At 46.1% G+C, this 22975-nt stretch overlaps 1 protein-coding gene across 1 annotated transcript in view; it reads right to left on the reverse strand.

Annotated features, from left to right (window-relative positions):
- The window catches only part of LRRK1 (leucine rich repeat kinase 1), a 150778-nt gene that overhangs the window by 13098 nt on the left and 114705 nt on the right, over window positions 1-22975 (reverse strand). The window contains exons 21-28 of the mRNA XM_017863388.1: window positions 10941-11112; window positions 8453-8616; window positions 7330-7469; window positions 5205-5454; window positions 4155-4321; window positions 3823-4020; window positions 2008-2285; window positions 127-321 (exon numbers count right to left, since the gene is read on the reverse strand). Coding sequence (XP_017718877.1) covers window positions 127-321; window positions 2008-2285; window positions 3823-4020; window positions 4155-4321; window positions 5205-5454; window positions 7330-7469; window positions 8453-8616; window positions 10941-11112 — 1564 coding nt within the window. The remainder of the gene's footprint in view (window positions 1-126; window positions 322-2007; window positions 2286-3822; window positions 4021-4154; window positions 4322-5204; window positions 5455-7329; window positions 7470-8452; window positions 8617-10940; window positions 11113-22975) is intronic.

The following is a 22975-nucleotide window of genomic DNA, read 5'->3' on the forward strand; positions in this document are numbered from 1 at the left end:
AGAAATGAGCAGAGAAGTGTTGCCAATTGTGATGGGTGGGCAGCCACACACACATACCCTGGGGACCCACAGCTTCTGCCACATGGCAGGACGTCCCAGGGCCCTGGGCTCTGTGCTCCCAAGTACCTTCTCTGGCTTAGTGTCCCAGCACTCCATCATGAGCGCCTGCAATCGATGGAACTGCACTTCCTCCGGCTGCCCCAGAACTGGGCGGATGCCCTTGGACAGTTTCTTGGCAATCTGGAGCTGGTGGTGGCCCAGTGCAGGTCGCTGTCCTGACAGCAACTCGTAGAGCACCATTCCATAGGAGAACATATCTACCTGGGCACAGAATAAGCCAAGTCAGGTCCCTGCCTGGGCCCAGTGGCCTTCACTAGTTGGCCCTGAGGTGGAGGGATCAGGGAGACACAATTAGACAAGGAAAACAAACATTCAACCAAACACCTGACCATGTCCCTCTGTCCATTTATCCATCCATCCTTCCAACTACCCATCCATCCACCCATCTGACCACTTTCTCTTCTATCCGTTTATCTATCCATTTTTTTACCCTTCCTTCTTTCCATCCATCCATCCATCCATCCATCCATCCATCCATCCATCCATTTGCTTCTCTTCCTGTATATTTATCCATTCTTCTCATCTGCCCATCCATCTGACCACCTGTCCTGCACATTTATCCATCTGTCTTCCTATCCTTCCTCTTTTCCATCCACCCATCCATCTGACTTCCCACCATATTGTCCATTTGCCCATTGTCCCATCCATCCATCCATCCATCCATCCATCCATCCATCCATCCATCCATTCATCCTTCCATCCAATAAAACATACTGAGAACTTGCTGTTAGTCACCGATTAAGGACTCCAAGGAGGTCATGGTCCTTATCCTTGAGTAGCAAGACAAGGCAGGAAAACACACACCCTGAGCTTGATGTGCTTGGTACTAAAAGTGCTGTATATGCAACTCATAAAAAAAGGAGTGTCTCCTGGATCACGACATGTTGCCTTCTCTAATTTTCATAATCATAAAAAGGTCCAGCAAGGAAAATTTATACAGACCCCTATAAGGGTCAAGAAATAATACTTTAGCAGGAGAATGACTGAGATAGACTTGAGAATTTTAAATGTGAATGTTTCCACAATAATCTGAGTTCAAGGTGACCTCCTTATTGAAGTCACCTACTATTGTGAAGCTCTTATTTTTGTTGCTTTGATTTGCCTTTTCTATCTTGGGCAACAGCCACAGGTGCTGAGCTAACCCACACATGCACAGGTCATTCCTACGGCAATTAGTCAATGACCATCTGAAAAATCACCAAATAATAAGAAATTATAGATAAGGGAATTTTAATGCTGGGTGATTAATTAACAAGGCTGGCACTAGATGCAACACATGCAAGGTAAGATGACTTTAAGTTGTCTGTGGGCCTGCATCTACCAAATAGCCATCAGGGATAAATGTTATTGGAAGATCAATATTTAGTCATTGTCTCAACTGAGGCTGGCAGCGCAGTTGCCTGGGGATGCCAGCTTGTCCTTTCACTCTTCTCATGGTCCGGCATTCAACTTGGCCAGCACCCTGTGACCAGGAGTTCAGGACAGGGGTCTTTACCGTCCTTATTCTGTCTGCTCCTCCTGAGTGCCCTGCAAGGCTGGTCCTGTGTCCTCACTGTGCACATCTAAATGTGAGTTGGAGCCCAAATCCAGATGTGTTTCTGTCTTAGACTCTTCATCTGCTGTTTACAGCCTCTACAATGTTTCTGAATCAAGGTTTGAGAACTCTGAGGCTAAGGAGAAGTCAATCTTGCTACAAGCAGACAGACATAGGCCCCTGCTCCCTTCTGGTTCAAGCCAGAACCTCCCTCATGGAGCAAGGGAGAGTGAGAAAAATGTGCTTTTGGGGATGCTGAGCCCCGAAGCTGCAGGTGCCTCTAGGAATGCCTGGCTAGCCTCAGGGCTGGGCTCCTGCATTGCGGGGCTGGGCCAGGGGATCCAGGCAGGTACCTTCTCATCATATACAATGCGAGGCCTGATCTCGGGGGCCTGGTAGCCAGGAGTGCCCTCCACGCCTAGAGCACCTTCATGGAATGACTGCCTCGAAATCCCGTAGTCAGATAGCTTGATGTTGATGTGCTCCTTGACGTCAAGGGACCACACCAGAATGTTGTCCGACTTCAGGTCGCAGAAGATGATGTTTTTCTTGTGCAGGTAGGCCAGGCCCGAGGCAATCTGGTAGGCTATTTTTTGGGTGAGCATGTGTCCCAGGGGTATAAAGGAAGAATCTTGCAAAGAAAAACAATTTTCAAATGTATCAAAATTTCAGTTTTGATAGAATCAAATTATCATGATAGCAACTGTCTTTTTGTCTTGCTATCTCCCTAGATACTATATATTCTTTTTTTCTTTTTTCTTTTTTTGAGACAGAGTCTCCCTCTGTCACCCAGGCTGGTGTGCAGTGGCACCATCTCAGCTCACTGCAACCTCTGCCTCCAGGGTTCAAGCAATTCTCATGCCTCAGCCTCCCAAGTTGAGTAGCTAGGACTACAGGCGCACGCCACCATGCCTGGCTAACTTTTGTATTTTTAGTAGACATGGGGTTTCACCATGTTGGCCAGGCTGGTCTTGAATTCCTGGCTTTAAGTGACCTGCCCGCCTGGGCCTCCCAAAGTGTTGGGATTACACATGTGAGCCACTGCGCCTGACCCCTAGATACTTTATATTCTATTGATACATTCTCACTATTCACCAGACTGCCAGAAGGGACAGAGAATGGCCTGGTTAAGTGAAATAGTATTTAGGATAGAAGTGCTCATCACTATAGCTTCATTCATGATACCTTATTCCTGGAATTGTTGGCAGTTTTGCTGAATGAGCAAGGATTCGAAATCTCTAGCGTTCATCTCAGGTCAAGGCTGTCCTACGTAAAGGGGTGAGTTGCAAGTAGAAGAATTTTGTTTGGCTGGGTGTGGTGGCTCATGCCGGTAATTCCAGCACTTTGGGAGGCTAAAGTGGGGAGATTGATTGAGCTCACAGTTCGAGAATGACCTGGGCAACAGGGCGAAAGGCCATCTCTACAAAAAACAAAAACAACAACAACAAATTAGCTGGGTGTGGTGGCATGTGCTTGTAGCTACTGGGGAAGTTGAGGTGGGAGGATTGCTTGAGTTCAGGAGGTCAAGGCTGCAGTGAGCTGAGATTGCACCACTGTACTCCAGCCTGGCCAACAAAGCGAGATCCTGTATGAAAAAAAAAAAAATAAAGAATTTTATTTAAAAAATTATCTTCCATTGAGGCAGAAGTGATTGATTTTAATAGCATTACTTCTTCCCTAGTCAAAAGACAACTACCTTTCACCCTCTGGCAACTCTGGAGTTTAGTTGCTCATTTCTCAACGTAAATTACTTTAACATTTTATTTTAAAATATAGTATGGTCCCACTGACCCTAGGATCTGAGTCTCAGCAGTGGTGTGCATGTGCAGTTAAGAAAGTGATTTAATGCAGCTCATGTGCTTGGTGCCCTCCCAGAGAGGATGTTATCATCCTCCTTTTACAGGCAAATAAACTCAGCAGCTTCCTGGACCGCTGCAGAGCCTGGTCTTAGCCGACTCCACAGCGTGCCCTCTGCCGTCCTCGCCAAGGCTCTGCCCAGTGACTGGACCTGGCGAGGTGCCTGGCCTCACACCCAGGGGATGGTCACACGAGCCATGGGTTGGGTGTGCCGTTGGGTAGGCCACCTGAGGCTCTACCCCCGTGCCAGGCAGGAGGCGCCTGGGGCTCTGTTGGTCTCAGGAGCCGGGTGGGGCAGCGCAATGCGGTACCTCTGGCGTTCTCGGACAGCACGGTGTTGAGGCTGCTGAGCGGCGCGAGCTCCAGGGCGAAGCAGAGTGGGTGGATGCTGATGCCGATAAGCGCCACAATGCAGGGGTGCTGCAGCGCGTGCAGCATGCTGGCCTCCTGCCGGAACTCAGAGAAGTTCTTCATGGCGTCCGTGGCCCGCAGGTGCCTCAGCATGGTGTCTGCCGTGGAAAGCACAGCGTTAGCCAGCAGGACACGGGGTGCCTGCAGCCTCAGGCCTCTCTAAGACGGCACAGAGCTTAGACCCGGGCAGCATATGTCTGAGAAAAACAGCACCAACCTGGGACCTGCTTACCTGCCGGGACGTTAGCAAAGTTCTTGAATTTTTTGATGTGGAAGCGCTTGACAGCTACTGGCTGGCCCTGGTACCGGGCCCGGTAGATGACGGTGCCACTGCCACCCTGGCCCAGGACGCTGCCCTCGTCCTCACTGTGCTCCAGCTTACTGTTCTCCAGGAAGAGCCTGCCACACACACCCGGCATCAGCCACATCACCCCCGCCCTGACGCGGGTGGGTCCTGAGCTGGGTCATTTGTCCCCATGGCCAAGAGTCATGGTTCAAAGCCATCTGTGAGGCTGGACAGATCTGGGCCACCCCGGCCCTGCCACTTGCGGGTGGGCACACCTGGGTGGGTTATGGAGGCTTGCTAAGCCTCAGTCTCCTCTGTAAAGTGGGCTCAGGACCCGAACAGCCTCAGAGGTGGTGATGGCTGGCACAGGGTGAAGTCCACCGAAGTGGTGGCCGTAGAGAAAGGATCCCTTTGGAAGTTTTATTCTGAAAGGTGACGTTTCCTATTTCCTCCCTGATTCTCTCTCTAGTTATCATCTTGGGTTAGCATAGGTAGAATAAACTCTAAGAACAGATTTGAGGGGTCCGATGCTGAGCACTAGAGTTACAGATAGGAGTCAGTGTTTGACAAAAAAGGTAAACAAGGCTCTGGGTGGGAGCTCTCCCCTTTCTGAATGCCCGAGGAGTGCCGGCTGTGCTTATCTGCTGGCCCTGGAGCTGGTGGGGAGGTAGGACTGGAAAGGAGAGGCAGCTCAGGAGAGAGCAGCTCTGGCTACGAGGGGAAGGGAGAGGCATATGAGGAGGCAGGATGGCTGCACTTGCAAAGCGCTTTTCCCAGCTGGGCCTATCAAGGCCTCCAAAATGGAAAGCCAGCAGCCTGGTTCCCTTCAGGCAGCTGAGGATGGGAACCTAAAAAGGTACTGAGATTGGTGGGAAGCGATGGCTGGGGCATCTGCCGGCTCCGGAGGGGTCTTCCTGGAGATCACTTGACAACTGCACAACGAGGAGGGCCCCCTGTGACCTGCACTGTGTTCTGGGAGGGGCCTTCGGGGCATACCTGGCCGGGAAGTCGGTCATGAACAGTTCAGGGACCAGCTCCTGGAGCGGCACGGGGAGGTCCGGGTGTCTGGGGCAGGAGATGAAGTCCCGCTCGATGGCCGTGAGGACACAGTCTTCCATGTCGAAGTATTGCACATCCTCTGATTTCTCACTGGGGTCCGTGTGCTGGGCCCAGGCTGTCTCGCAGACTGGGCAGGGCACGTACTGCTCCATGAGTGGAGTCCCGTCGCTCTCTGTGGCCGTCAGGGCTAAATAAGGACAGAGCAAGAGACAGCTTCACAAGAAGGAGGTGCAGGAGGGCCCCCAAGCAGCACTCTGCACCCCAGGCCCTGAGGCCTTCACAGCAGGGGAGTTGCCTGTCCTGGCCTGTACCTGAGAGACAGGCTGAAACCCATTGCCACATTCAGGTGCCTTTTTGGAGAGCGCAATTGTTTGTCCTGAAAGATGTGTCCGGGGAGGGTTCGGGATGCTTCTGAGAACTGCCCAGTGGTCGGGACCCTGAGCAGGCTGGCTGCGGGGCCTGAGAGGAGGGCGGGGATCCCTCCTGCATGACTGGGCCTTAACAGGTCATTACAGACTAGGTCTGAGCTATCCTCCAACAATCATAGCAGTGTGGAAGCCACTCTTCCTACAATTAGAAACATCAGGTTTGTAATGTCTATGAAAGGCAATGCAGGCGGAGAAATGAGTGCAAATTATCACAGACAAAACTGAGTCAGTGGACATGGGTTCCCTCCCACGCCTCTGATAGAAGGTGCAGAGAAACACCCTCCAAGGTGCCCTGTGGGGGTGCCCTCAGGGCAGGCCAACTGCCTGCTTCATGCAGGCTAGGAGGTGGATGCCTAGAACTTTCCAGGCACATCTGATATCTGTAGGTCCATGTGTAAGGCATCCCGTTGGGAGGGGCCCCTGGCTGGGGATACCAGCTCCAGGCAGCCTGTCTCAGGTGCTCACCAGAGCCCTTTCCATCTCAGGTGACTGTCTAAGGGATCCACCTGTCAAACTGCCCAGCACCTGCTGTGGGGGGAGCACTGGCTGGTGGGGAGCTGCAAAGTGCCCAGAAAGGTTTACATGGGCCTAAGGACCCCCTTAGATGGCCAAGTGCCTCGCAAATCACCATGACACACACACCCAACTGTCTTCTCTGAGGGCTCCTTTCTAAGCCTTTTTTCCTTGTAGGTCACCCTTCCTGCCAACAGCGTGAAGGACCCCAACCCTGACAGAGACCAGACCCTGGGATCTGGAATGTGTATCCTGAGTGTATGCTGCCACTGCTCCTTAGCCACCTTCCCCGATGCTCTCTGGGATGCAGGCATTGCATGCAGGTGAGGCTGGCTCAGGAGGCCCGGGGATCTGCCGAGGCTTGCAGGGGCGGCACTGGAATTCCAAACCCGCTCTCCAGTCACTTGCTTGGCCTCCAGCGTTCAGGGGCTGAGGCTCTCGGGGCAGCCATTCCCACAGCTGCTTGCCCCACTAAGCCCCAGATGGCCTCCCCGCTGCAGGTTGCTCTGGGAGTTTCTCCACCGCAGGAGCAAAACAAACAGGGAGCCTCAGCAACTTCACTCAAAGAGTACTTTTTTTGGGTGAACTATCAATGAAGAAACAGATCCAAAGGGACTGAGAAGGGCTGTGTTAGTGGTTTGATCACCGCCTGGATGGGTGGGGCGGCAGGGAAGGAGAGCAAGGCCCCTTGGTGGCCACAGCTCCCCTCCATCCCTGCCCCTGCACAGAGGATAAATTTCCATCTGCCGACTCCCCCCCAGTTTCAGCCACACCATCCTCACTGTGAAAACAAGACATGTGTGAGCTCACACTGAGCATCTCCGTGGACCACTCATGGTACCAGTGTCATCTTTCTTGCCACGCCTGTGGGCAGCTGGCAGGCCGCATCCCTGCACAATCCCAGTGGGGTTCGAACCCCATCCTCCCCACGGTACTCCCCCCCATGACAGAGCTGGACTTCTCGGGGGCCAGGACTCCCACCAAAGGGCTGTTAAGACCCCCTACTTTGCTTGGGCCGAATCCCAGTGGGATTCTTGTCCTTCCCAAAAGAAGCAGCCCCACCCTGATTTATAAATAAATATTAGCATGAACAAGGGCTTGTTTCCAGAATCTTCTCTTACCAGGAAACCACTGATCAATCAAGGAATTGACATGATCTGTGATGAAAGCCATGGCTGAGAAGTCCCTCATTTCTGATTGACAAATGATTTTTATTCCTCCACTTTTCTTCTTTTTCCAGTTCACGTCGGAAGATTCCACACTGCAACCCAGAAACCAAAAGGATCCCATTGCGATCTGGCTCTGGGGGACCCTGGGATGATATCCCTGCCCCTAGGGACAGGATTCAACCCCTGGGAACCGGGAGAGACCCTGTGCCCTGCAGGACTGATGGGGGACTCCCTGTATGTACGTGTGTGTGGCCCCGCCTTGTTCTTGCCCCGGACCTGGCCTGGTGAAGGAGACACAAGGAAGATTGCCGTCAGGGATGCTCAGCCTGGGAGCTGACCCTCGGGTGAGGCCCTCAGGAAGTTACCGGACCTCCCTGAACCTCAGTGTTCTCATCTGTCCAGCAGCAACTGTGGGCTTTAAGTGAGAACATCTATGTGGAGGCGGCAGGTCCCAATCAAGCCCTCTGTAAAGTTACCTCCCCTTTCCCTTCTTCTCTTCTCACAGAGTTGAAGACTATTTTGCAAAGTTCATTGTAAATATTAAAATAATCTTGGGTGTTTATCATTCATTAAACCTGTTGAGCTGACTTTAGGTCTACTGCTCTCAAAAAAAAATAAGAATAAATGGCACTGGGAGCTGAGTTCCGTGTCTGGTTATGGGCAGTGCAGATGGAGGCTGAGGAGTCTCAGCGCCCCCTGCCCCCAGCCTGGCTTCTCACAGAACAAGGGGACGGGCAGGATGGCTGCAAGGTCACATGGTGACCTGAATAACTGTGGGAGGTGCCTGAGGCTCTCCTGAGCTCAATGGCCACCACATCCTTCAAGTCCTGAGCGGTGGCCGCCACATCTGCCTTTGCCTTTGCCATCCTGCAAGGGGGACTCAGCAGGGGTGAGGAGCCCCGAGCCTCTGGGACACTCATGGGAGGGCCTCACATTTCTAGCAAGCTGCCATGATGAGCCGCTCTCATGAGCAAAATTCTGGACACCAAGAGGATGAGGCATCCTGCTGACGTGGCCCCGGGGTGGCTGCTGTGGCGCCTGCTGGCCTGGTCGGTGAGCTTCCCGGTGTTCCTACCTGAGGTAGCCCCCATCAAAAGTGACCAGGAGCCCTTCCTGCCAATAGATGGTCTGATTTCTTTTCACTCTGAATGTGCTACAGCGATTTCTCTGGTTTCCTGTAAAACTGTAAATGGCGACTTTCCTGTTCCTGCTTTTAGTATTCTTCTTGTTTTCAAAAAGCTGAAAGACAGAGAAAAGACCCTGCTTAAGTATTCTGGGCTCCTCGCTGGTCCTGGGCAGAGCTCTGCGGAGGCCGGACTGGGCCTCATCTTGATAAATGACCCCCGTCTTTCCCACCCTCTCCTCCCACGCTGCTCATCCCTGCTGCCAAATTGAACGTTACATTATCTGACAGGGTTTCCAGGGTATTCCGGAAACAGTTTTTTTCCAAAGAATTGAAAATAGGTTTTCCTTTAAAATTTTCTCTTTCTGACTTTACAATCAAAATTCATATTAGAAAATGCAGAAAATACAGAAAATGTAAGAGGGCAAACAAAACACCCATTTAACATGAAGCAGAGAGATCATTCAGATTTTGGTATATATTATTCCAGGATCTTTTTTTCTATCTCCATATATGTGTAAAAAGCAGCTGAAGCTATATTGGATTTCTAATTTCATATACATTAAAAAACCTCACTTTCCTATGTCATTAAAAACACACATAAAATTCATTTTTCTAAAGTTTAATATTCTATTAAGCATAGTAATTTCCTGAACCACTCTCTTCTGGAAGTGTAAGTTGGTGCCAATCTTTTGCTCCTTCAAAACCACCGTGAGTTACATGAGAAAGGCACAGAGCTTTCTCTGATTGAAAATGGTATCCTTAGTTTAGATGTTTACCAGTCGGATTATCGGTCGAAGGGTCTGAATATTTTAAAGTTCTGGATGCATCCTGAGGAATCGCTTTTTGAATGACGAGACTGTCCTGTGCACCGACTACCAGTGTCCACAGGGCCGCTTCGTGCCCCGGGGCTGGGGATTATGGCTCAGCTCTTTGCTAATGTGATGGATGAAAAGTGGCATCTCACTGCTGCTTGAATTTGCATGCCTTTGATGAGTGATGAGACTGAACTTTTGTCCTGTCACCCATCTGAATTTCAATAGGACTTCTTTCCTAACTTCAAGTGAGGGATGCTGCTGCCCAGAAGGGCGCCCTGGCCTCCAGGTCCAGCTGGGCCCCACTTGTGAGCTCAGCCTCCCACGACGCTAGTGCTCCATGACCCTCCCCTGAGAACATAGTGGGACACAGAGTTCAAAGGGAGGGCAGAGGAATGGAAAAGTAGGAGCACCAGTGCCTGCGCCCACTCCTTCAATCAGCGCACCCTTCTGGCACTATAAACCAGTCTCCCTCCCCGCTAACACAGGCTGCCACTGTCACGATGGACTTTAAGGATTTTGCATTGACTTTTCTTATCATTTCAGTGAAAATGGGGAGATCGAAGAACACTTTTATAGAGCTAAGAACTTATAATTCAATAAGGGCTTTCTAATTAGAATGCAGCAACAGTAAACTCATACGGAGTTTAATGTCGAGGATTTGACAGTCAGGGATTATGCCAGAGGTTTGCAAAACCAAAATTGTGTCAGAATCCCCGGGAGGGGTTGTGAAAACCAGTGTGGGGTTCCCTCCGGAGTTTCTCATGCAGCGGGTTTGAGGTGGGGCCTGAGAACGTGCGTTCCTCACATATTCCCAGGTGAGGCTGATTTTGCTGGTATAGGAACCCCACTTTGAAAAACACCACTGTAGCAAATATTGCTTCCATGTTCCCGCCTTGCATGAAATGAATGTTGCCTGACAGCTGGGACTCCTTCCCATAACCCCAGGTAGACCCACAGAAGCTAACTCCCTGGGCTGGGTCTCCAATGTTACCAGAGTCATGTAAAGTTCTGCACAAGTGGTTCTCAAACTGGACTGCACAGGGAACTCATCTGGGAGCCTTAAAAATACCAAAGAGGAATCACTTTTTCAAACAATGCCACACTCAAAGATTCTGATTCGCTCGGTCTGGAGTGTGGTCTGTGTCTTTTAGAATTTACTCCAGGTGAGCCTAGTGTGCAGCCAAGATGGCAAAACTGTGCTTCTAACTCACGGTTTTCCAAGTGTGGTTGCTGGGCCAGCGGCGTCACCTCGGGGAATGGATAGAAATGCAAATTCTTGGCCTCAGTCCACACCTACTGAATCAGAACCTCTTGGGTGGTGCCCACCAAACTCTGTTCTAACAAACTCCAGGTGGTTTTGAGGTGGGCTAACATTTAGAACCACTGTTTATAAAGGGTGTGTTCTGTCTAAGGAGGGTGCTGATTTGGAACTCACAGGATGGCTTAAATGGGTTGGCCAGCAGCCCATGCCACACCTGCCCCCTGGCACTACATTGGTGGCATGGCTCTGGGAGAAGGGTCTCCACGCAGGGCCCCCTAGCAAAGGGCATTCCCCTCCCCCAAGGGTACAACTGTAGGTGCCTCTCGGGCATCTGCCTATGCAGAAACCGCAGCTATAATACCTGCAAGTCCATCTCCGCCAGACTGATCAGCATCCGTGCTATAAACCTTTGCCAGAAGCCAACGGGAACGAAGCTCATCTTAAATACCCTTTGAATGGTGTTGGCTGTGGGGTGCCGCATGCCGTGGGTGTCCAGGCCAGGTTTAGATGGAAGGAGGTGGGGCAGGAGGTAGCTGAAACACACCAAAGGGGACTGGTGAACAGCGGGGCCCAAGCTCCACTGCAGTGCCCCAACCCCAGCAGATGGCCTGGTCTGGGGACAGGCTGTGCTGAAACACCTCAGGCTGCTGGGTTCCTTCCTCCCAGGGCCTTTGGAATTCTGTTATTAGTAAGAGAAAGGTGGTTTATATGCTGAGAATAAATACTCCAAAGGAAAATGAAGACTGGTCACATTAATATGTCTACTATGGTTTCTAAGATAGAGACTAGAATAAGGCTAAGTGAAGACATGAAAACATCTGTGGTCCTAAAAATGTCAGACATAGCAAATGGGACTCAATTCTCTATAAATGGGGTTGCATTTGGGGAATCACTTAACATTAACTTTGGTTGATGAAGGAAAAACAAATACAGCTGCAAGGTTTCAAGGACAATGCAGATATTAGGGTCAGAGTAACATTTTTGGCCTTCAAAGCTATTTATTGTTCTTGGCCAGTTGACACGACGCAATTGTCTTAAAAGCTAGAATGAGCCTGATTTGTGCGAAAGAGGGATATTTTATGAGAACACTCTTGGTCATCATAAAAATGCTGCATTATTGTGTCAGCAAGGCCTTCACGTCTGTCGTCATCTTAAAACAGCTGAAACCTGGGAGGTCCATCCAAAAGTGTGCCAGAAAACCAGCAATAGCTGCATGCTGTGGGGCTGAGGGGGCAGGCACCAGACAGGCACAGGACGGCCCCCTGGGTGTGCAGATGCTGGACTCTTTCCCAGTAAAGGTTTTGCCTTCAGTTCTTCTAATCTTAAAATAAATCAATTTCGGTACAATAAATGTCCTTAGAACTTTCTGGAAGAGACTCCCTAAACTATAAGAAAATTCAATGACAGCCCATGGCCCAAGCTCTGACTTACACGCTCTGACACATGGGTATACAATGGGAGGAGAAAGGATCCCCCCTTGGCAGGGCTGGTGAAGGTAGACAGGGGCTGTGCAGATGACGCAGCAGACACAGGTGGTGAAGCAGGAGGCCTTTTCAGCCTTTCAGGTCTTGCGTGAGAGGACATTCCCAACCTCTCGCTAGATGCCTCTTCATCAGAGTGTCCTTCACATCTGAAAATTCCTTGCTTCTCTACCTGCTCAGTGTTTGTTCCCCATACAGGAGGCCCTGGGCCGTGCCTGCTGTTTCTTTCTGCTTTTTCTACTTCATCTCATGCATCCTGGGTCTCTCACGTGGCTCTCTTACAGTGGCAGTGTCCCATGGCTTCCTTGTTCTTCTCCTTGTTGGAGTGTGCTTAGAGAGTGCGGGGAGCATTCTCTGTCCCCAGGCGCCCCAGCATGACGTGCGGTGGCACACAGAAGAGATGCTCCATGATGTTTTTGGTATGAATCTTGGGAACACAAGGTTGGTTTAACACTTGAAAATCAATCAACATATTCATGTAACAGAAAAATAACTGAAGAAAAAAATTAGCTCAATGGAGGCAGAACAAGCATTTTTGGGGGACAAAATTCAGTGTCCATTTATGATAAAAACTTTCAGCAAACTGGGAATAAAAGGGAACTTCCTCAATGTGATAAAGTTTCCATGGATAACAAAGTTCTGTAGAAAACACCATACTTGAAAGACTGAATGCTTTCCCCTGAGATCACACATAATGATGTCTTCTCTCATCCCTTCTGTTTAAGGCTTCGCTAGAGATCCAAGCCAATGCAATCAGGCAAAAAGAGCAAAAAAATATGTGAAGATTAGAATGAAAAAAGTAAAACTGTCTTTTTTTTCAAAAAAGAAGCATACTTAGAAAATCCTAAAAAATCTGCTGGAGCTAATAGGTGAATTTAGCAAGGTTTTGGATATAAGGTAAATATTTAAAATAAATTCTATTTCTGCATACCAGCAACAACAACAAAAAAGGAAATCAAATTAGACGATATGTCATTTACCCATCTCATCTCGGAGAACATAAATTATGTAGACACAAATTGAACAAAAGACGTAGAAAATATGAATACTGAAAACAAACTATCATTGAGAGAAACTTTTTAAAAACCAAAATAAATGAAGAGATATACCATGTTCATATTGGAAGATCCAATATTCCTAAGATGTCAGCTCTCTTTGATCTATAGATTCAATGTAATCTCCATAAAAATCACAACAGTTTTTTTTTGTGTGGTAGAAACAGACAAGCTGATTCTAAAATTTAAATGAAAATGCAAAGGAACTAGAATAATCCAAAATAATCTTGAAACAGAAGAACAAAATTGGAGAGTGTCATATGCTGAATAATGAGCCCCAAAATATCCAGGTTCTAAACCCTAGAACTGTGATTGTTACCTTACATGGAAATAGAGACTTTGTAGATGTGATTAAGTTGTGGACTTTGAAATGGGGGAGAGATCCCAGATTATCTGGGTGGGCCTTAAGTGCAGCCACAAGTGTCCTTAAAGAATAGGAGGAAGAGAGAGACTTGCACAGAAGAAGGCAAGATGGTCACTAGAGCAGGCTGCCATGCCGCTGGGAGGGACAGCTTCAAGATGGCTGACTAGAGGCATTTCAGACTTGCCTCCGACACTGAGAAGAGGCAAAATAGTGAGTAGATAATCACACGTTGAATAGATCATCCAAGAGGGAACACTGGAATTCGAGAGAAAAGTGACAGGAAATACCTAAGGCAAGGAAGGAGAAGGAAGCAAGGCAGCCTGCTAGGCTGAGAGCTGAGAGATTCCTCAATGTGGGGAAAAGGTAAGTGAGAGATCCCCAGTGGTCCACATTCCTACTCTGGATCCCTGACATCCAAGACACAGGAGAGCCCCTCGCCCTTTTTGGGCCCTGAAACTAACTGATGGGAGATTGTGCAATGGCACTGCTCCGAGGCTGCTCGCTCTAAGTCTCACACTCTCTGAGACCTGAACAGCCACACTAAGGAGGCATTTTATTTACATTTTAATTTTTAATTTCAATAGGGCTTTGGGGAACAAGTGATGTTTCGTTACATGATAAAGTTCTTTAGCGGTGATTTCTTAGATTTTGGGGCTCCCATCACCCGAGCAGTGTACACTGTACCTCATGTATAGTTTTTTTTTTTTAATCTCTCATCCCCTCCCACCCTTTCCCCTGAGTCCCTGAAGTCTATTGTATTATTCTTATGCCTTTGCATCCTCATAGCTTCATTCCCACTTATAACTTAGAACAAACAATGTTTAGTTTTCCATTCCTGAGTTACTTCACTTAGAATAATGGTCTCCAATTCATCCAGGTTGCTGCAATTGCCATTATTTTATTCCTTTATATGGCTGAGTAGTATTCTATGGTATATATATACCACAATTTTTTTAATCCAATTGTTGATTGATGCACATTTGGGCTGGTTCCATATTTTTGCAATTATGAATTGTGCTGTTATAAACGTGTGTGCAAGTATCTTTTTTGCATAATGACTTCTTTTCCTCTGGGTAGATAGCCAGTAGTGAGACTGCTGGATCAAATGGTAATCTACTTTTAGTTTTTTAAGAAATCTATAAGGAGCCTTTTTTTGTTGTTGTTGTTGTTATTATTATTATTATTATTTTTTGAGATGGAATCTCGCTCTGTCACCCAGGCTGGAGTGTAGTGGCATGATCTCGGCTCACTGCAAACTCCATCTCCCGGGTTCACGCCATTCTCCTGCCTCAGCCTCCGGAGTAGCTGAGACTACAGGTGCCCACCACCACGCCTGGCTAATTTTTTGTATTTTTAGTAGAGATGGGGTTTCACTGTGTTAGCTAGGATGGTCTTGATTTCCTGACCTTGTGATCTGCCTGCCTCGGCCTCCCAAAATGCTGGGATTACAGGCATGAGCCACCGCACCTGGCCTACAAGGAGCCATTTTACAGCCCTGTCCCCAACTGACTGTGTACTGTCCTGGAGCCCAGTGGTGCTGGAGCTGAGGTGCAAGAGAAATGTGGGCTGCTACCCCTGGGGCTGAGGTGTGAGTGAAGCTTAGGCTACCACCTTAAGGGCTAAGGTGTGCGTGGCATGTATTTCCCACCCACCGGCCTAATCTGTTGCCACTGAAGGTGGCCCACCCTTCCCAGTGGCAGGGCAGCAGTGTGACCACTGATGTCCCCAGCCTGAGCATTCCATTGCTGGCCTGGGGATCACTCCACTCCTGCCTACCATGGCTGGTATCTGTACACACCATTGAGGGGCCTAAAAACAAGCCCACCTGGCCTGGCTTCATGTCCCCTAGCCCCTGTGCCAGAGCACATGGACTAGGGCTGAGGGACTGTCCAACTCAGTCCACCATCAGTGGTACCTGAACACTTCTCCTGAGGGCCAAAGGTTAGGCCTACCGACTCTGCTGTTACCACTACAGCTGGTACCTACTTGCATGTGTCACCCGTGGCCCTATGCACAAGCCCAACCAGCCCATTGCAGCCACTGCCAATACAAGTGTGCACTGCTTGGGACCTACAGGGTTTTCCTGCCACTCCCACTGCCATTACCCACACCATGCCAGCTGCCTAGGGACCCAAGAATCCACCCACCTACTGGCCCACTGATGCCACTACCAACATCCAAGTAAGCCTCCTGGAAGCCCAAGAATAGGCCTGCCTGGACCCTCTAACACTGGTGCCAGTGTATACCACCCTGGGGTCCAAAGACAGGCATGCCTGCTGCCACCACTGGGGCCCAAAGACTGACCCGGCTGGCATCCCTGTCCCCAGCAAAACTTCCCCACAAACTCCACTAACAATGGCTCCACCCTAAATCACTGAGGAAATCACAGATACCACTGACATTGTTTATAGCCAAAGAAATCATACAGATTACACTACTGCATCTATGTAGAATGAAAGTCAAAGTGCCCTACTGAACCAACACCATAGATGCATCTTCAGGAGAAAGTTCTCTCCTATGAAAGCAAATTCAAATACTGGAAGAAGTAACTCTTACACCAGATGCACAGTCATCAATGTAAGGACACAGGAAACATGAAAAAGCAAGGACATATGACACTTCCAAAGGAAAACAATAATGCTCCAGCCATACACCTCAATCAAGAACAAATTTGTAAAATCCTGGAAAAATAATTAAAAATTCTGATACTAAAGGAGCTCAGTGAGATAGAAGAAAATTCTGAAAAACAATACAAAGAAATCAGAAAACAATGCAGGATGCAAATGAAAATTTACCAAAGAGATAGATATTAATATCATTTTAAAAAACCAAATGGAAATTCTGGAACTGAAGAATTCATTGAGTGAGAGATAAAATACATGCAAAAGCTTTGATAATAGGCTAGATCAAGCAGAATCATAATCTCAGAACTTGAAGATAGGTCTTATGAAATAACAGAGTTAGACAAAAATAAAGAAAAATGAAGAAAATAATGAGTAAAGCCTTTGTGATACATGGGACACCATAAAGCAACCAAGAGTTTAAATTACTAGAGTCCCAGAAGGTGAAGAAAGAATGAAAGGGTTAGGAAAATCTGTGTAACAAAATAAGAGATGAAAACTTCCTAAGTCTAGCAAGGTATTTAGACATTCAGATACAGGAGGCTCTGAGATCCCCAAACAGAGATAATGCAAAAAGCTCTTCTCCATGGCACATTACAGTCAAACTGTCTAAAGTCAAAAAGAGAATTCTAAAAACAGCAATAGAAAAGAATCTAGTCACCTAAGACACCCCATTAGACTAATCACAGATTTCTCAGCAGAAACCTTATATCACTAATAGACTGGCCCTACAAGAACTGCTCAAGGGATCCTTAACCTGGAAGCAAAAAGAAAAATGACATTTAACATCATGAAAACATACAAAAGTATAAAAATCACTGGTAAAGCAAACACACAAATGAGGAACAGAAAGGACTCAAATGGTACTACCACAGAAAACCATCAAACCACAGTGATAAGCAATAAGAGAGAAATAAAGGAATAAAGAATACATAAAAACAACCAGAAAATAATTAACAATAGGACAGGAATAAAACCTCACATATTAATAATTACCTTGAATGTAAATGGATTAAATTCTCCACTTAAAAGGTGTACACTGGCTGAATGGATTAAAAAACATAATTCAATTATATGCTACCAATAAGAAACTCACTTTACCTGTAAAGACACATATAGACTGAAAGTAATGCATTGCAAAAAGATATTCTATGCAAATGGTAGCCAAAAGCAAGCAGACATCGCTATACTTATATCAGACAAAACAGACTTTAAGTCAAAAACAGTAAAAGACAAAGAAGGTCATTATATAATGATAAAAGGATCAATCCAACAAGAGAATATAACAGTATCAATATATATGCACCCAACACTGGAGCACCCAGATTCATAAAGCAAATATTACTAGATCTAAGAGAGAGATAGATTCTAATACTGTAATATTATGGCACTTAAACACACCACTCTCAGCATTAGACAGATCATCTAGACAGAAACTCATCAAAAAAAGTTGGATTTAAATGACTTGAGACCAAAAGGACCTTACAGACATTTACAAACCAAACCTAAAATCAGCAGAAGGAAAGAAATCACATAATAAATAAGGGTTGGAGGAGAAATAAAATGGAATACAGACTTAAAAAACAATACAAAGGATCAATGAAATGAAAAGTCGATTCTTCAAAAAGATAAACAAAATTGATAAATCACTAGCTAGAGTAACCAAGAGGAGAAAAGACCCAAATAACCAAAATTGGTAATGAAAAAGGAGACATTATAACTGATACCACAGAAATACAAAAGATAATCAGAGACTATTATGAAGAATTGTATGTTAACAAACTGGAAATCCTAGGAAAAAAAAAAAAACCAGACAAATTCCTAGAAACATAAAATTTACCCAAACTGAATCAGGAATAAAAAGTAAACCTAAACAGATCAATAATGGATTCTAAAATTCATATGGAACCAAACAAGAGATTGAATAGCTAAAGCAATCCTGAGCAAAAAGAACAAAGCTGGAGGAATCATACTATCTGACTTCAAAATATACTACAAAGCTATAGTAACTGAAACAGCATGATATCAGTATAAAAATAGACACATAGACTCATGGAACAAAATAAAGAACCCAGAAATAAATCCACATATTTACAGTCAACTGATTCTCAACAAAGGTGCCAAGAACATACAGTGGAAAAGATATACCCTCTTCAATAAATGGTGCTGGGAAAATTGGATATCCATAAGGAGAAGAATGGAACTAGACCCCTATCTCTCACCACATACAAAAATTAACTCAAAACGGATTAAAGACTTAAATTTAAGACCCCAAACCATAAACTACTAGAAGAAAACAGGGAAAGCACTTCAGGACATTGGTCTAGGCAAAGGTTTTAGAGCTAAGACCTTGAAAATACAAACAACTAAAACAAAAATAGACAAATGGTACTATATTAAACGAAATGGCTTCTTCACTGCATAGGAAACAATGAGCAGAGTGAAGAGACCTATTGAATGAGAGAAAATATTTGCAAAGTATTCATCCAACAAGGAACTAATATCCACAATTTACAAGAAATTTGAACAACTCAATAAAACCCAAATAATCTCATTAAAAGAGGACAAAGAACATGAATAGATGTTTTTCAAAAGAAGACATATGAATGGCCAACAGATATATGAAAAATGCTCAACACCACAAATCATCAGGGAAATGCAAATCAAAAGCACAATGAGATATCATATAACCCCAGTTGATAACAGATGCTGGTGAGGATGCAGAGAAAAAAAAACTCTTTTTTTTTTTTTTTTTTTTTTTTGAGACGGAGTCTCGCTCTGTCGCCCAGGCTGGAGTGCAGTGGCCGGATCTCAGCTCACTGCAAGCTCCGCCTCCTGGGTTCACGCCATTCTCCTGCCTCAGCCTCCCGAGTAGCTGGGACTACAGGCGCCCGCCAGGTCGCCCGGCTAGCTTTTTGTATTTTTAGTAGAGACGGGGTTTCACCATGTTAGCCAGGATGGTCTCGATCTCCTGACCTCGTGATCCCCCCGTCTCGGCCTCCCAAAGTGCTGGGATTACAGGCTTGAGCCACCGCGCCCGGCCGAGAAAAGAAAACTCTTACACGCTGTTGGCTATAATATAAATTAGTACAGCCACTGTGAAAAACAGTATGGTGATTTCTCAAAAAACTGAAAATAGAACTACCATACAATCCAGCCATCCCAGTAGTGGATATTTATACAAAGGAAAAGAAATCAGGTATTAAAGGGATACCTGAATTCCCTTATCTATTGCAGCACTATTCACAATAGCAAAGATAAGGAACCAACCTAAGTGTCCATCAATGGACAAATGGATAAAGAAAGGTCCATATACACAATGGAATACTACTTGGCCATAAAAAAGAATGAAATCATATCATTTGCAGCAACATGGATGAAACTGGAAGTCATTACATTAAATGAAATAAACCAGGCAAAGAAAGACAAATACTGCATGCTCCCACTCATATGTAGGAGCTAAAAAGCCTGATCTCATGAAGATAGAAAACAGAATGACAGATACCAGAAGCTAGGAAGGAAGGGTGTGAGAGTGGGAGGGAGAGATGAAGAGAGGTTGGTGAATGGGTACAGACATACAGTTAGAAGAAGTAAGTTCTAATGGCCAATAGCAAACTAGGGTGACTATAATTAGCAAGAATATATTGTATATTTCAAAGTAGTTAGAAGCCAGGTCTTGAAATGATACCAACACATACAAAGGATAAATACTCAAGGTGATGAATACCCCAAATACACTGACTTGATCATTCCACATTCTATGCATGTAAAAACAACTCACATGTACCCCATAAATATGTCAAATATTACATATTGATAAAAGAAATATGAGCTAAGAAATGCGCTCTAGAGACTGGAAAAGATAAGAAAATGGATTTTCTTCTAGAGCCTCCATAGGCAGCATGATCCTGCTGACCCCTTGACTTTGGACCAGGGAAACTTATTTTGGACTTCTGGCCACCAGAACTGTAAGGGAAAAAATGTGTGTTGTTTTAAGATGCCACATTCATGGTATCTTACAGCAATCACAGGAAACTAATACAAAAGGTTCATGCAACCTGATTTCAAGTTCTTACTCTAAAGCTACAATAATCAGTAGAGTTTGGCACTGGCATAAGGATAGGCACATATATTAGTGGAACAAAATAGAGTCCTGAAATAAGCCCACACAACTGATTTTTGATAAAGAAATCAAGGTAATTCAATGGGGGAAAGGAAAGTCTTTTCAACAAATGGTTCTGGAACAACGGGATAATATATAGGAAAAAATGGACCTCGATCCCTACTTCACCCCATATACAGAAATTAATTTGACATAGATTATAGACCTGGAAGTAAAAGCTAAACTACAAACCTTCTAGAAGAAAAACATAGAAAGATTGTCAAGATCATAGTATAAGCAAGTATTTCTTAAAGATGACACAAAAAGCTATAATCACAAAATTAAAAAGACTTCATTAATATAAAAAAAGCAAGTCACAGACTGGGAGAAAATATTTGCAAATCACATATCTGAGAAATAACTTGTATCCAGAAGATATAAAGAAGTACATATCAGTACCAAAAAGGAAAACATTCTAATCATATAATAGGCATAAAACTTGAATGGACACTTCACAAAAGAAGATATGCCAATGGCCAATAAGCTCATGAAAGGTATTCGACCTCATTAGTCATGAAGAAAATGTAAAGTAAAGCCACAGTCAAGTACAAGTTCACATCCACTGGAATAGCTAAAATCAGAAAGAGCTACAGACAACAAATATTGGGGAGGAAATGGAGTGTACAGTCTCTTGGAGGAGCATACAATTTCTTGGGGGACAGCCTGGTGATTTCTTATAAAATTAAACTTACACTCTATGACCCAACAATTCCACTCCTAGTTTTGACCCAAGAGAAATGAAAACATGTGTCTACAAAAAGACTTAAGACAGTTTACAGCAGTGTTATTCGTAATAGCCCAAAGCTGGAAACCATCCAAATGTCTATCAACAGGTGAGTGGATAAACAAATTGTGGTAAAGCCATACAATGGAATACTACTCAGTAACAAAGAAAAACCCCTGATACACACAACTGCATGGATGGATCTCAAATGCATGATGTTTAGTGGGAGAAGCCAAATTAGAGACCATATCGTGTGACTCTGTGCAGTTGAGAAGTTCAAGAACAGGAAACACTAGGCTCTGGTGCTAGAAATCAGAGTGCTGGTGCTGATATGGATGGGAAATGACTGGAAGGGAGTGTGGGGGGACTTCCAGTACGACAGGAACATTCTGTATCTTGAGGCAGGTGCTGGTTGCACAGTTGTATGCATTTGTCAAAAGTCATTGTTTTGAATACAAGCGATCTGGGCATTTCACTGTAAGTAAACTTTACCTATGACAGAACACTACTCAGCCATGAAAAGGAATGAATTAACAGCATTTGCAGTGACCTGGATGAAATTGGAGACTCTTCTAAGTGAAGTAACTCAGGAATGGAAAACCAAGCATCATATGTTCTCACTGATACGTGGGAGCTAAGCTGTGAGGATGCAAAGGCATAAGAATGATACAATGGACTTTGGGAACTTGTGGGGAAGAGTGGGAGATGGGCAAGGGATAAAAGACCACAAATAGGGTGTAGTGTATACTGCTTGGGTGATGGGTGCACCAAAATCTCACAAATCACCACTAAAGGACTTAGTAACCATATACCAACTGTGCCCCAATAATGTATGGAAAAAAATCTCTAAAACTGTAAACAAACAAAAACAGAAGCAGGTGTGGGTGGCACAAGGAGGAAAGGACCAGTCAACAGAATTGTTTCACTGGGAGATGACAGGGCCATATCATGGCAGGTGGGGTGAGGAGTGGGTGTCACGGATACAGAGAGGAATTTTGAGCCTAGAGTGCCACGCCCTGAGCACGGTTCCATGGGTGGGGAATGGGGGAAGGTGATCGGTGGGACCAGACAGCAGAGGAGAGAAGGCAGGTGTCTCAGACGTGATGCGTCAGTTGCCATGTCAGATTTCCAGGTGGGAGCAATTTGGAAGCCCAGGCCTGAGCCTCTGGATGCTGGGCCCTGCTGAAAATCTGGGGATTCTTCCTATAGGGCGTGGAGGACCAAGGCAGCTGAATTGATGGCTTGGGCAAAGTGCAGGGCAGGGGCCTGCTGAGGACACTGGAGGCTGGAAGGGAGGGTGGCAGGGTCCCCTCATGGAGAAGGCCCTCCAGAGGGGAGGGTCAGTACTTGGGGCAGGGTCAGCAGAGGACAGGAGGGGTACCTGGGGGCACCTAGAGGGCTGCCTGGCCACCAGCACAAAGTGATGAGGAGCAGCAGACGCTGGGGAGCAAGGAAAGGAGGAAAAGGAGGAGAGAGGCTCATTTGTTTTGTTTGCAGTTTAGGACTGGGGAGACCTGGGTATGTTAAAGATCCAGGAGAGGTCCACAGAAAGAGGTGATGATTAGCTACTATATGGAGTGCCTCTATTTGACCCTCAGACCATCCACCCTGGAGTAGTTGATCATGTTGCTCTCACGATTTAATCATGTTGGACTGCATTTTGAACTGGGCTGTGTAATTAGCACGCACTTCGTAGTCACTCACTCTCTCTTTTTTTTTTTTTTTTTTTTTTTTTTTTTGAGGAGTCTCGCTCTGTTGCCCAGGCTGGAGTGCAGAGGTGTGATGTCTGTTCACTGCAACCTCTGCCTCCTGGGTTCAAGCAATTCTCCTGCTTCAGGCTCCCAAGTAGCTGGGATTACAGGCACACACCACCATGCCCGGCTGATTTTTGTATTTTTAGTAGAAACGGGGTTTCACCATGTTGGTCAGGCTGGTCTTCAACTCCTGACCTCAATTGATCTGGCCGCCTCGGCCTCCCAAAGAGTGGGG

This window comes from Rhinopithecus bieti, unplaced genomic scaffold, assembly GCF_001698545.2.
Source record: "Rhinopithecus bieti isolate Rb0 unplaced genomic scaffold, ASM169854v2 scaffold_69980, whole genome shotgun sequence".
Lineage (NCBI taxonomy): Eukaryota > Metazoa > Chordata > Mammalia > Primates > Cercopithecidae > Rhinopithecus > Rhinopithecus bieti.